The sequence below is a fragment of the Elgaria multicarinata genome, chromosome 11, assembly GCF_023053635.1.
Source record: "Elgaria multicarinata webbii isolate HBS135686 ecotype San Diego chromosome 11, rElgMul1.1.pri, whole genome shotgun sequence".
Lineage (NCBI taxonomy): Eukaryota > Metazoa > Chordata > Lepidosauria > Squamata > Anguidae > Elgaria > Elgaria multicarinata.
This window is the reverse complement of record NC_086181.1, coordinates 22155162-22167217: the sequence shown is the minus strand read 5'-3', so window position 1 is coordinate 22167217 and position 12056 is coordinate 22155162. Positions and strand designations below refer to the sequence as shown.

Sequence of the window (12056 nt, the reverse complement as noted above, 5' to 3'; positions counted from 1 at the left end):
ATTCTCCCTACCATCACTTCTCCGCCCATGCTTTCGTTCTTCAGTTACTTCCTTTTAAAAGAGGAAGTACACAATGAGCATGAGGCCCATTGAATCCACTGTTCTAATGGTGCTGCTTCTCCTGCACACAGCAGGAGAGAGCAGCAATTCCAAGTTTAAAAATACATCAGACTTAACGAGGTTTTGTTTTTTGTCATGAAAGGCAGGCCAGAAGTGGCAGAAGGCGTGCGGGAGGCAGACAATGTCATGTGAGGGAACTAGGAAAACTCTGTGAGTGCCCAGTAATAAGCGTGCAATAAAACACTTGTCGGATGGAATTCTTATATGCTGTTTTTTTATATGCCACAAACCCTGAGTTTCATGCCACCACTTGTGTGAAATTGACATACCTTAGGTGTGGTCTTGTAAATGTGAAATTTTCCTCATTCACTAGACCACACCTAAGGGTCAGTCACTTTCACAATTCATGTATGCAGCACCTGATGAAATTCCCTCTTCATCACAACAGTTAAAGCTGCAGAAGTCCTGCCTTCTTTTGTATCTGGTCAAAAGGGCTGGGCTACTACAACTTTAACTGCTGTGATAAAGAGGGTATTTCACCAGGTTCTGCATGCATACAAATGACACCTGCTGAAACTCTTTTCTATACAACTGTTAAAATACATGAGCCTTGTCCTCCATTCCATATTTATTTATTTATTTATTTATTACTTTTTTATACCACCCAATAGCCGAAGCTCTCTGGGTGGTTCACAAAAGTGAAAACCATGAAGAGCAAAGTAAAACAACCAACAATCTAAAAACACAAATACAAAATACAATATAAAAAGCACAACCAGGGTAAAATCATACAGCAGAAATATATATATATATATATATATATATATATATATGTTAAAATATGGAATTTAAACAGCAAAGTTTAAAATTTAACTTAAAATAGGTGTTAAAATACTAAGAAAATAAAAAGATCTTCAGCTGGCGATGAAAGGAGTACAGTGTAGGCACCAGGCAAACCACTCTGGGGAGCTCATTCCACACCTGGGGTGCCACAGCAGAGAAAACCCTCCTCCTAGTAGCCACCATATGGTCACTCTATAATTATCTTGTAAATGTATGTTACCAATTGTTTATTTAGGGATAGGAGGAATTGTTTGGTTTTCATTTTGTTAAATACACACCTAATTCATAATTGCCAAACCATTATGCAAACTAAAACGCAACTATACTTCAATATTTAAAGTGTTTAAAATTTGCTATGCAGTTCACCAATAGAAAAAGAAGTGTACCAAAATTCATAAGGACATTATATACATACTCTCTCTCACACACACACACACACACACACACACAATTATTTTGAAACGAGACAAAAATGATTGTAAGGTTGAAAGAATGGAAAACTATTAAGTGAAACATACATGGACATATATGTCCATCCCTCCTTCTATTTTTGTCATACTCAAGATGGAAGATGCATTTAACCCTCAGAAATAGGGTATGTCTGGGAAACATCCACTGGGTTCTCTACCCTTACAGGATCCCTATTCCAAGAGCATAGCAGTTGATTCTTTCAGGAAAATGGTTCATGAACACCCTATATGAACTTTAACCATCTTCTTAATGTTTTCAAATAAGCAACTTGGATCTCTCTATTTCTCAAGCTGTAGATAATGGGATTCATAACTGGTGGCAAAACTGCATACAAAAAGGCACTCAACAAATTCAGAGGCAGAGAAGATAAGGACTTTGGTCTCGTGTAAGAAAACAAGCCAGTTGTAAGAAATAAAGAAAATACAATCAGATGTGGGGTGCAGGTGGAGAAGGCTTTACGCCTGCCCTGAGCTGACTGAATCTTGAACACTGAAGAGAATATGTAACTATAGGAAATTGTTACAAGAAGAAAGCAAGGACAGACCACAAGAAGTATAAAGGCAAAAATATACCAGATTATAGGCTGTGTATCAGAGCAAGATATCTTTAATAGTTGTGTGATATCACAGAAAAATTGTTCAACAACATGGGATGAACAGAAATGTAAATTACATGTCCATGCAACTTGTACCACTCCATTGACTGAATTACAGAGCAAACACACAACTACCATTTTGAAACAAGCATTCCAGTTCATGATCAGGCTGTACTGTAGAGGATAGCAGATTGCTACGTAACGGTCATAAGCCATGGCTGCAAGCAAACTCAACTCACTACATCCAAGCATGCTAATGAAAAAAACCTGTGCAGCACATCCGGAGTACGAAATGAGTTTATTGTCCAGCAATGAGTCAGCCATGGATTTTGGAACCGTGGTCGAAATGTAGCCAATATCTACAACTGATAGGTTGACCAGGAAGAAATACATAGGAGTATGAAGATGGCGATTCTGGAGGACACTTGTGATTATAAGAACGTTGCCAATCAGAGCTACCAAGTAAATGGAGAGAAACAACACAAAGTGTAAAATTTGTAGCTCTCGAATATTAGCAAATCCCAGAAGCACAAACTCTGTCATGGAAGTTTGATTCATCATTTCCTTAGTTGAAAAAAAGGCTGTTGAGAGAAAGGGGAAAATGATGTTCATGAAATGGCCACCTTGCACATTTCTTTGTCTTCCATGTACTTGTTTCAGTAGCTCATATACTGTCTAAGATGAACCCTCAAATCACACTACTAACCAGTACAAATTGGATTCCCCAATTTTCTGAGAGACACTCCATAAGCAATTCTTGTTGAATAAGTTCATTTTATTTTATTTTAAAATTCCTTGCCTTCCCCATAACCTACTTTCAGGGAACAGGGATTCTGTTGAATTGTAGGGAAAGTACAGTAAAGTTGGGGTCAGGATTTATCTCCCTCAGTTGCTGCTTTAGGCATGAATCCATGTCCACCACCACCACTCAGTTTTGCTGGTATGGAAAGTGGGATTGTTTTTGGCGTAGTGCTGTGCCAAAACGTTCTTCTATGCACATTTTGAGCATTCTCATTCAATTTGAAAGAAAAGAAATTGCCTTAAAAAGAAATTCAAATGAAAAGAAATTTCAGAGATATTCTCATGGGTTTGTTCAGGCTTCTTGTGCTTACCTTACTTATGAGATGACTGAGCAGTGTGTGTGAGTGTCCAGTTTTTAATTGTACAATCATCTCTCTGACAGCCTGTGGCCTCCTTGGCTCCCTTCACTTCATGCCCAGGTGAAGACATCATTAATTTCATTCCTTTTCAGATCAGGAAATGCAGGCAGCCAGGGAGACTGCGGAGCAATAGTGAGATGTGTAATAGAAATAAAAAATATACACAGTAACCTCAACCACCTCACAGTGATCAATTAAGGTCACCAACAACAACAACAACACACATTCAAAATAAATTATAAACTGCCCTAAGAATGACGTAGAAAAATGGAAGCCTCTTTCATTAGAAAATAAACCTTTCAGCGACATCCCAAGATTATTATTTTTTTAACTCCTAAAAATTAAAAGACCTCTTTCCAGAATTTTCTTCACCATTATATTTTTGTGTTGGCTGCATTCCCTCACATCAATGCCCTGGAGTGATGCCAGGGATACTGAGCATTGTGGAGGATGCAAAATGCCCCCCCCCAGCTGCCAGCACAGTTGATGCTGTTGCTAATTGCAGTGGCACTGCAAAGAAGACAAAAAACCTTAGAGAAGGGAAAAGAGAGAGAGAAGAAGCTGCACTACAACCTTTGTCAATGGTGATGCATACCTATCCTACCCCTGGAGAAAATAAGTTGGAATTGTCCCCCCAATTTCTCTATCCACAAATAGGGTGGAGAAATTTGAGCATCCACTTAGGCACAGTTAGGGTTATTGCTGGGAACCAGTTCCCTAGTTAGACCTTTACATGTTGAACATGAAGGTCTGAAGAGGGATCTTTAAACTAAAAACACTCTTACAGGATTCCTGTGATTGGAAACCCTGATAAGCTGAACATGCTTACAGAGTCCTCTACAGACCATCATGTTCAACACACTAATGTCTAACTGGGATGCTGGATGAAGGAATCAAGTAGAAAACAAATGTTAGGCACAATTGAGTAGTAAAGTTATGAAGCAGTTGTTCTTATGCTTTGTTACATTTCGTTTCCATGTAGGTCAGGTGGGAGAACTTTCTTCTGAACTGCAGCATTTTCTACAAGACATTGATAAGAAATACAATGAAAAATATTGACTAAGAATGTTTCCAAATATTGCTATCAAGGAAATCATATACCAGATCCTTTTGTCACTTGTCACTTCATTTTGCAGTTTCTTCATCTTTCACTAAGTGTTCCCTCCACTTGCCAGAAACATATAGGCCTTACCTAGACCTAAAGTTTATCCCAGGATCGTCCCGTGGTCGTCCCTGCCTGCTCCTGGGATATCCTGTGTGTCTTATATGAACAGGGACGACCCCGGGATGATCCCAAGATAAACCTGTCTAGCTAAGGCCTAAAACAAGTTGCCTAACCACCCTTCAGAGAACAATGGCAAAAAATTACTGACCTTTGTGGCTGAGGTTTTCTTGGTAGTAAGACGTAGGAGCTGTGTAGATGAATTTTACTCACCTCTGATATTGTTCTGAATTTCAAAGACCTTCTCTCCAGAGCCCTTGATGTCTCAGTGGGATAAATTAGAAGTTAATTGCAGTACAAGGCTCTCATATGTTTAATCAAGCTGAAGTATGAGATGCAACCTGAAATGACCCCCCCCCATGCTATTTCGTGGAGACACATGTATGCTCATGGGCACGCATGCAGTAACCCCAAAGGACATTTAGTAATTGGTCACAGAGAATCTAGGGCTAAAAGAATGCTCAATGCCAAGGATTCACATCCAGAAAATGTAATGGGGGAAAGGGGAACGTTTATTGATTACAAACATAATTATATTTAATGCAAAATATGATTTACAAAGGTTTCATGATCTCTTGATTGATGTTTATTTGGGATTGCACTCTGCTAAACTTGGATGTCGATCTTAGACTTACAGGCACCTTTCCTAATTTATCTGTTCTCTTGTGTTCTATGTCCTGAGAAATTGAAATAGGATTCCCCCAGGGTAGAGTCCCACAAAATTTAAACAAAAGAAGGGGTGAACTGTTTGTGATCCCAAAATGCCCCTATGCAGAAATATGAACTGTGGGATAGAAGTTATTAGGAGTGTGCTCTCCACCCCAAAATTATCTGGTAATTACAAACATCTGTGGAGTATTCAATCTTCCAGAGGGGAGATTGGCTGCTTCAAAATTCATCAGTTAATATCAGAGTGGAGAGGTGCCCAATCAGAGCTTCTAATGTCTCTGAAATTATCTGACTGTGTTTCAGGCATCAATGCTGTGTGTGTGTGTGTGTGTGTGTGTGTGTGTGTGTGAACTGAATATTGGAAGATGATGAGTGGAGTGGGGGGTAGCTTCGATATTGACATCTGTGGCTAACCAATTAGGAATTGCCACAGTGCTGTCTGTGACTGTGTTCTCCTCCAATCACAGTGTTTGTGGTAATGGGAAACACTAACTGGTTGCTGGTTCTGGCCGTGGGCGGGTGGGAGGGAATGCGTTTCTGCTGAGACTCATAAAAGTCAATCATCCACATTTGCACAGGCTCTTATTTCAGTTAGACTATTACTCTTATTGGCTGGCTGGGCTTCCAGTGCAGAGGGGGGGCTCCATCCAATAGATCTGAAGGGCCCCAGATTGGAGAAGGCTGGAGTAGAAACTTCCACCATCAGCAGTAAAATGATAAAACCTCCCTCCACAAATGCAGAGGGGTGGATTAACATGTGGGTGTGTGGGTGCGTGTGATTAGGTGGGGCACATATATTATTTCCTGCCCTGCTCCAGGCAGCAAAATTGCTTGGGCCAGCTCTATGGATATCTACAAATATATTCTGCAAAGAGGATGATGCAATCTATAGCACAGAAAGAATTTACCTCAATTATTTAGCACTTCCTAGAGCAATGCAAATAAACAACAACAACAACAACAACATGTATCCCTATAATGGGTGAGAAATATCTTTCCTCCTATTTTCAACACATATTTTCGAAAGGAGCAAACCAGAACAGAGTTGCACTCTGAAATTCCCACTTTCCCAAATTCATTGCTACTGCTCGCCAACGAAAAATGTAAACCAAAAACAAGAGCACAAAAATGTACACATCAGGGGAACATGCAAAGAAATAACCATACATGATGGAAAATATACACAAAAATGTGCACACCTTTGAAAATAATGCATAGAAACAGATTATTATCTGGAAAATAACTTTCAATGTTTTTGATAATGTATACATAAGCAAAAAGTATGCACAAAACCGAGTAATATACACTTGGATGTGTATGTACGTATCTGTGTGTCTGTGTGTGTGTGTGTGTGTGTGTGTGTGTGTGTGTGTGTATGTGTGTGTGTGTGTATATATATATATATATATATATATATATATATATATATATTGATTGTTGTTGTTGTTGTTGTTGTTGTTTCTTTGTTCAGTCACTTCCGACTCTTCGTGACTTCATGGACCAGCCCACGCCAGAGCTTTCTGTCGGCCGTTGCCACCCCTAGCTCCCCCAAGGTCAAGTCTGTCACCTCCAGAATATCATCCATTCATCTTGCCCTCTTCCTTTTGCCTTCCACTTTCCCTAGCATCAGCCTCTTCTCCAGGGTCTCCTGTCTTCTCATTATGTGGCCAAAGTACTTCAGTTTTGCCTTTAATACCATTCCCTCAAGTGAGCAGTCTGGCTTTATTTCCTGGAGTATGGACTGGTTTGATCTTCTTGCAGTCCAAGGCACTCTCAGCATTTTCCTCCAACACCACAGTTCAAAAGCATCTATCTTCCTTCGCTCAGCCTTCCTTATGGTCCAGCTCTCGCAGCCATAGGTTACTACGGGGAATACCATTGCTTTAACTATGCAGACCTTTGTTGTCAGTGTGGTGTCTCTGCTCTTAACTATTTTATCAAGATTTGTCATTGCTCTCCTCCCAAGAAGTAAACGTCTTCTGATTTCCTGGCTGCAGTCAGCGTCTGCAGTAATCTTTGCGCCCAGAAATACAAAGTCTGTCACTATATATATATATATATTATAGCAGAAGTCAAGCTTTTTGAAATAAGATTTCCTAGACAGATGTGGAATCTGGATGAACTTAACTTAAGGCTGGAAAAATGAAAAAGTGAATTGAACTAAAGGTAACAGATTTGCCCATCTCTGGCTCCATGAAATTTATTCTACAGTGCAGCCCATAGTCTAACCTTCTAATTTAACATTTTTGATAGAGCCATTTGAATCTCACTATTTCTCAGTCTTATAAGTGATAGGATTCATTCCTGGTGGCAAACCATACGCAAAAGAGCACCCAACCAAATCAGAGGTACAGAGGAAACAATAAAATGTGAGCCATAGGGGATGAGATCATGGGATGCATTACCTGGGGGGGGGGGCGATGACAAAATATTTCTGGTCTATACTACATCTGACTATAAGTGAAGGAGTGCATGATGTGCAGCTCAACCCTTTGCCTACGTACATGAAAGAAGTCCCATTGTGTTCAGTGAAACTTACTCTCAAGTAAGTGTGCAGAGGTATACAGCCTCAGAACCAAAACACACATTACTTTAAAAGCATACCAAGCAGCTGTATCATTTCTTCTTCTTCACTGAAGTGTATTTGGAGGGGGTAATCTGGATCAAGACCCAAGTAGGGGGGTAGGGGAAGGTTCACACTTTCACCCACAGTGGTCCAAATCTAAATCTCCCCCCACACACATGCACACACCTGCAATTTATGAGCTATCTGCTTTAAAGGATCATTATTCTGCAATCTCAATTTCAGATGCAGAGTGGGGCGAATTTGGGTCAGAACCAAAGTATGGTAGAAGAGGTTAAATCCCTCACTACTTCCACACTCAGGTCCCAATCTGGATCAGTCCCCATACAGTTACATGAGAGTAGAAAACAAGAAAAGTTGGAGCCGTTTGCTCCATCTATAGAGTAACAAGTGCTTTTGACTCTTAGCGCTTTTTCACAACCAGAAAAATTGCTTTGAGGGAAGCCTAGCCTGCAACCCAGCCCTTCATTAACCTTTAAGCAATATAAGCATGTGCTTAGGGCACCAAGGGAAGGGGGCACCACAGAGTACCTGTACCATAGCTGTAGCCATCTAATTTTATGGAATTCCAGATTAAAAATCACTTTCAATAAATGTTTGCATTTCCATTTTCCCTTATAACGGTTTTATTAAAAAATGTATAAAACAGTGATGAAAAATTGTATTTTTTTCCTGTTGTCCTAGTTATAAGTAAGTACTTGGCTTATATTGCTTGCTGCTATTTAGTGTTAAATGAATATAATAAAAAAAACAGTTTATATTTAATGTAGTTGTGTGTTCTGGTGTGGGGGATGGCCTTGAAGAAAACTGAGTTTTTAATGTCTTATTTCACCTTCAGCACTTATTGCGTGTGGCTAAGCAATGGAAGGGCCAGGGTGCACCATTATTGGGCTGTGCTTAGGGCATCAGCTGGCCTTACCACAAGTCCTATACAAATATACATCAAAGAGAAGGCTAGTCTACGAAATCCCTCCTTTATGTACTTATCTATGTGTAGATTTATTTATTCATTAACTTGCTGGAGCATTCAGTCCTATTGCTTCTCATTTGCACCCTAACATGCTACAGTCCAAGAATGATTTCACATGATAATCTATTTGACTAGAAAGACTTTCAAGTTGCATTCTCATGTACATATCTCTGAGATTAAGAACCATGAAGCATAGTAGTAATTATTCCTAGAATTGTGCCATTACATCATAAAAATGTTTATCACTTTATTTCATGAAATCAAATCCTCTTATTTAACGTTTTTGACAGAGCCACTTGGATCTCTCTGTTTCTCAGGCTATAAATGATAGGATTCATTAGCGGTGGGCAAACTGTATACAAAATTGAAGCTGACAAATTGAGGGGCAGAGAGGATAAGGATTTTGGTCTCATGTAAGAAAACACGGCAGTTGTAAGAAACAAAGAAAAAACAGTCAAGTGTGGAGTACAGGTGGAGAAGGCTTTACGCCTGCCCTGAGCTGACTGAATCTTGAACACAGTTGAAAATATGAAAACATAGGAAATCAATACAAGCAAAAAACAAGGGCAAGCCACAATAAGTACAAGGGCAAAAATATACCAGATTATGGGTTGTGTATCAGAGCAAGATATCTTTAATAGTAGAGAAAAATCACAGAAAAAATGTTCAATAACATGGGATGAGCAGAAATGTAAACTAAATATGCTTGCGGCTTGTACCACTCCATTGATTGCACTGCAGAGCAATGAGGCAGTTGTCATTTTTACACAGACCTTCCAGTTCATGATCAAACGGTATTGCAGAGGATAGCAGATTGCTACATAGCGGTCATAAGCCATGACTGTGAGCAGAGACAGCTCACTAAATCCAAACGTGTTAGCCAAGAAAACCTGTGTGACACAACCAGAGTACGAAATGAGTTTAGTGTCTAACAAAGAGTTGGCCATGGATTTTGGAACCGTGGTTGAAATGTAGCCAATATCTACAACTGATAGGTTGACCAGGAAGAAATACATAGGAGTATGAAGATGGTGATGCTGGAGGATAGTTGTGATGATAAGGAAGTTGCCTATCAGAGCTACCAGGTAAATGGAGAGAAACACCACAAAGTGGAAAACCTGGAGCTCTCGAATATCAGAAAATCCCAGAAGAACAAAGTCAGCCACAGATGTTTGGTTTACCATTTCTTTGCTTGAAAAAAGTCTGTGGAGTGAATGACAAAAATGATGTTAATGAAAACACATCTTTCAAATGTGTTTGTCACCCTTGATTTGGAAGCATATAGCTTGAGATATGGATATATAAAGTTGGGGTTCCCCTTTTTTTGAGGAGCAGAGTGCCTGAGCAATGAAAAGCTGCATAACTGGGAGAAGGTAACAAATGCAATCCTCCTGATCAATATGCCATAGGCTGGAATGCCAACCATGCAACTTTTTAAAAGAATAGGTCAGGTTGTCACCATCTGAGACTAGGGGCATGTCTAGATGGGGCGATATCCTGGGGATCATCCCGGGATCATCCCTGTGCATCCACATGATGCACAGGGGATCCCTGGAGCAGGGAGGGAAGAACCCAGTATTTCCCTGTGATATTGCCCTACACTTTTGTCCCGGTTTTTCCAGCGGTCCTGGGATGTGTTCCCTCTTCCGTATTTTTAATTTTTTTTTATTGGGAAAAAATTGGAAGGTGCTCATGCTTTGAGAATGGGAAGCTGCACTGGCTTCTTGTGCAGTTGAAAAAAATGCTTTGAATAAACCCTGATAGGTGAATTGCCTTAGCGGAGCCAACACAGGGCTAAGAACCTGTATACTGTAGACAGACTTCTCACTTTTTTTTTTCTGGCTATGCAGCAGTGCTTTTAGCATCATACTGAAATAGAATTTAATAATATGAAAATAATTCCTGCAGAGAGATGCAGGAATAGGAAGACTCCCGCCTGCTTTATTTCTTCATGTCCACTGCAGTATAGGCAAAGGCGAAGAGCCAGGAAAACCAAGGTAGCAATGCTACAGTCAAGGAAACTTCCCATTTCAAAGGTTACAGGGAATTCTGACAACGTGGGTCATCTTTATCGGGCACCTGCTCAGACCTACATCCAAGTAGAGGGGCACTACCAATCCATGGATCTTCCTGGCTCTGCTGCTTTATCTCCTTGTTATTACTGCCCATTCATCCTCCTACTCTGAGCAGACATGCAAGTCAGGAGGAAGGCTAAAGAGCAAGAAGATTACAGCAGGTACAGCTTGTTTCTCATTCAGGGCTACTCTTAGATCAACAGGGGTCCTGTATGTGTGATGAGTTGGAACTTAGCATCCAAATTGATTGAAGGGGAAAAACAAAGCAAAGCAAGCCTTGGATTTCAAAGGGCTCTGACCAGCCTCTGGTCGCAGAATGAGAGACTTGAATAGTGGACACTGGAACCAGGATTTGCTTTCTCATCCTGCTTCCCTTCTCCCCATTTCCCCAGTCTCAGGCAGGAGATGTGCCTTCTATGGGCTCATCTATACCAAGCAGGATATTCCACTATGAAAGTGGTATGAAAGGCAGGAGCCACACTATTTATTTATTTATTTATTTATTACATTTTTATACCGCCCAATAGCCAAAGCTCTCTGGGCAGTTCACAAAGATTAAAACCACGAGGAACATGATAAAACCACCAATAATCTAACGACCGAAATACACAATACAATATAAAAAGCACAACCAGGATAAAACCACACCGCATAAATGGATATAGGATTAAAATACAGAATTAAAACAGCAAAATTTAAATTTAAGTTAAATTTAAAGGGACTGGCTCTGTATACCAGTTACTACTTTCTTATTTTACTTGGGGGCTTCCCACAGACAGCTTTTTGGGCACCTTAGTTTGATCCAGCATGGCTCTTCTTATGCTTCACGTTATTCCATGTATGAAGCTTGCCAAAATCTAAATGATAAGAATGATGAAGAGATGCCCTGAAATCTAAAGCATTTCGGTTTCAAGGCAAGGCTTCCATATTCAAAATCTTACATGTATATATTCATTTAAGAAGAGGTTTCATTTTATTGCTGCTTTGCCTAATGGTCCATTCAGACATCTTTCACTAAGTATTTTCTCCATTAGCCAGAAACATTACAATAAGCTAACCCACTGCACTTCATGGAACAATGTAAGATTACTCACCTTTGTGGCTTAGCTGTACTTGGCAATAGGAAGCTGGAGTCATCCACTTGAGTTTTAATCATCTCAGTTATTGTTCTGAGCTTTGGGGACTTGCTCTTCAGAGCCCTTCATGCACCAGCAGTCTCAGTGACCAAAAAAAAAAAAAAATTAGCTGCTGTCCAAATCTCCCATATGTGTAATCAAAGCATAGTTGGAGATGGATCCTGGAATGGCATAGGTCGTGCTTTGTATATACAGATGCCTCTTGTGCTGTCAATATGTCTTTAAGATCACAATATGATAGTGAAGGCTGGTGCCTCCAATTTCAGTGGGT

At 40.0% G+C, this 12056-nt stretch overlaps 2 protein-coding genes across 2 annotated transcripts; both read right to left on the bottom strand.

Annotated features, from left to right (window-relative positions):
* Positions 1 to 1597: 1597 nt before the first annotated feature.
* On the bottom strand, positions 1598 to 2530 carry LOC134405434 (olfactory receptor 14A16-like). The gene has a single exon (XM_063136679.1). It carries the CDS (start codon positions 2528 to 2530, stop codon positions 1598 to 1600), a length of 933 nt encoding a protein of 310 aa, XP_062992749.1.
* A 6304-nt stretch (positions 2531 to 8834) lies between these two features.
* On the bottom strand, positions 8835 to 11805 carry LOC134405433 (olfactory receptor 14C36-like). Its single transcript, XM_063136678.1, has 2 exons — positions 11744 to 11805; positions 8835 to 9777 (listed from the first exon to the last, which is right to left on the bottom strand). Exons 1-2 carry the CDS (start codon positions 11803 to 11805, stop codon positions 8835 to 8837), a joined length of 1005 nt encoding a protein of 334 aa, XP_062992748.1.
* Positions 11806 to 12056: the final 251 nt, after the last annotated feature.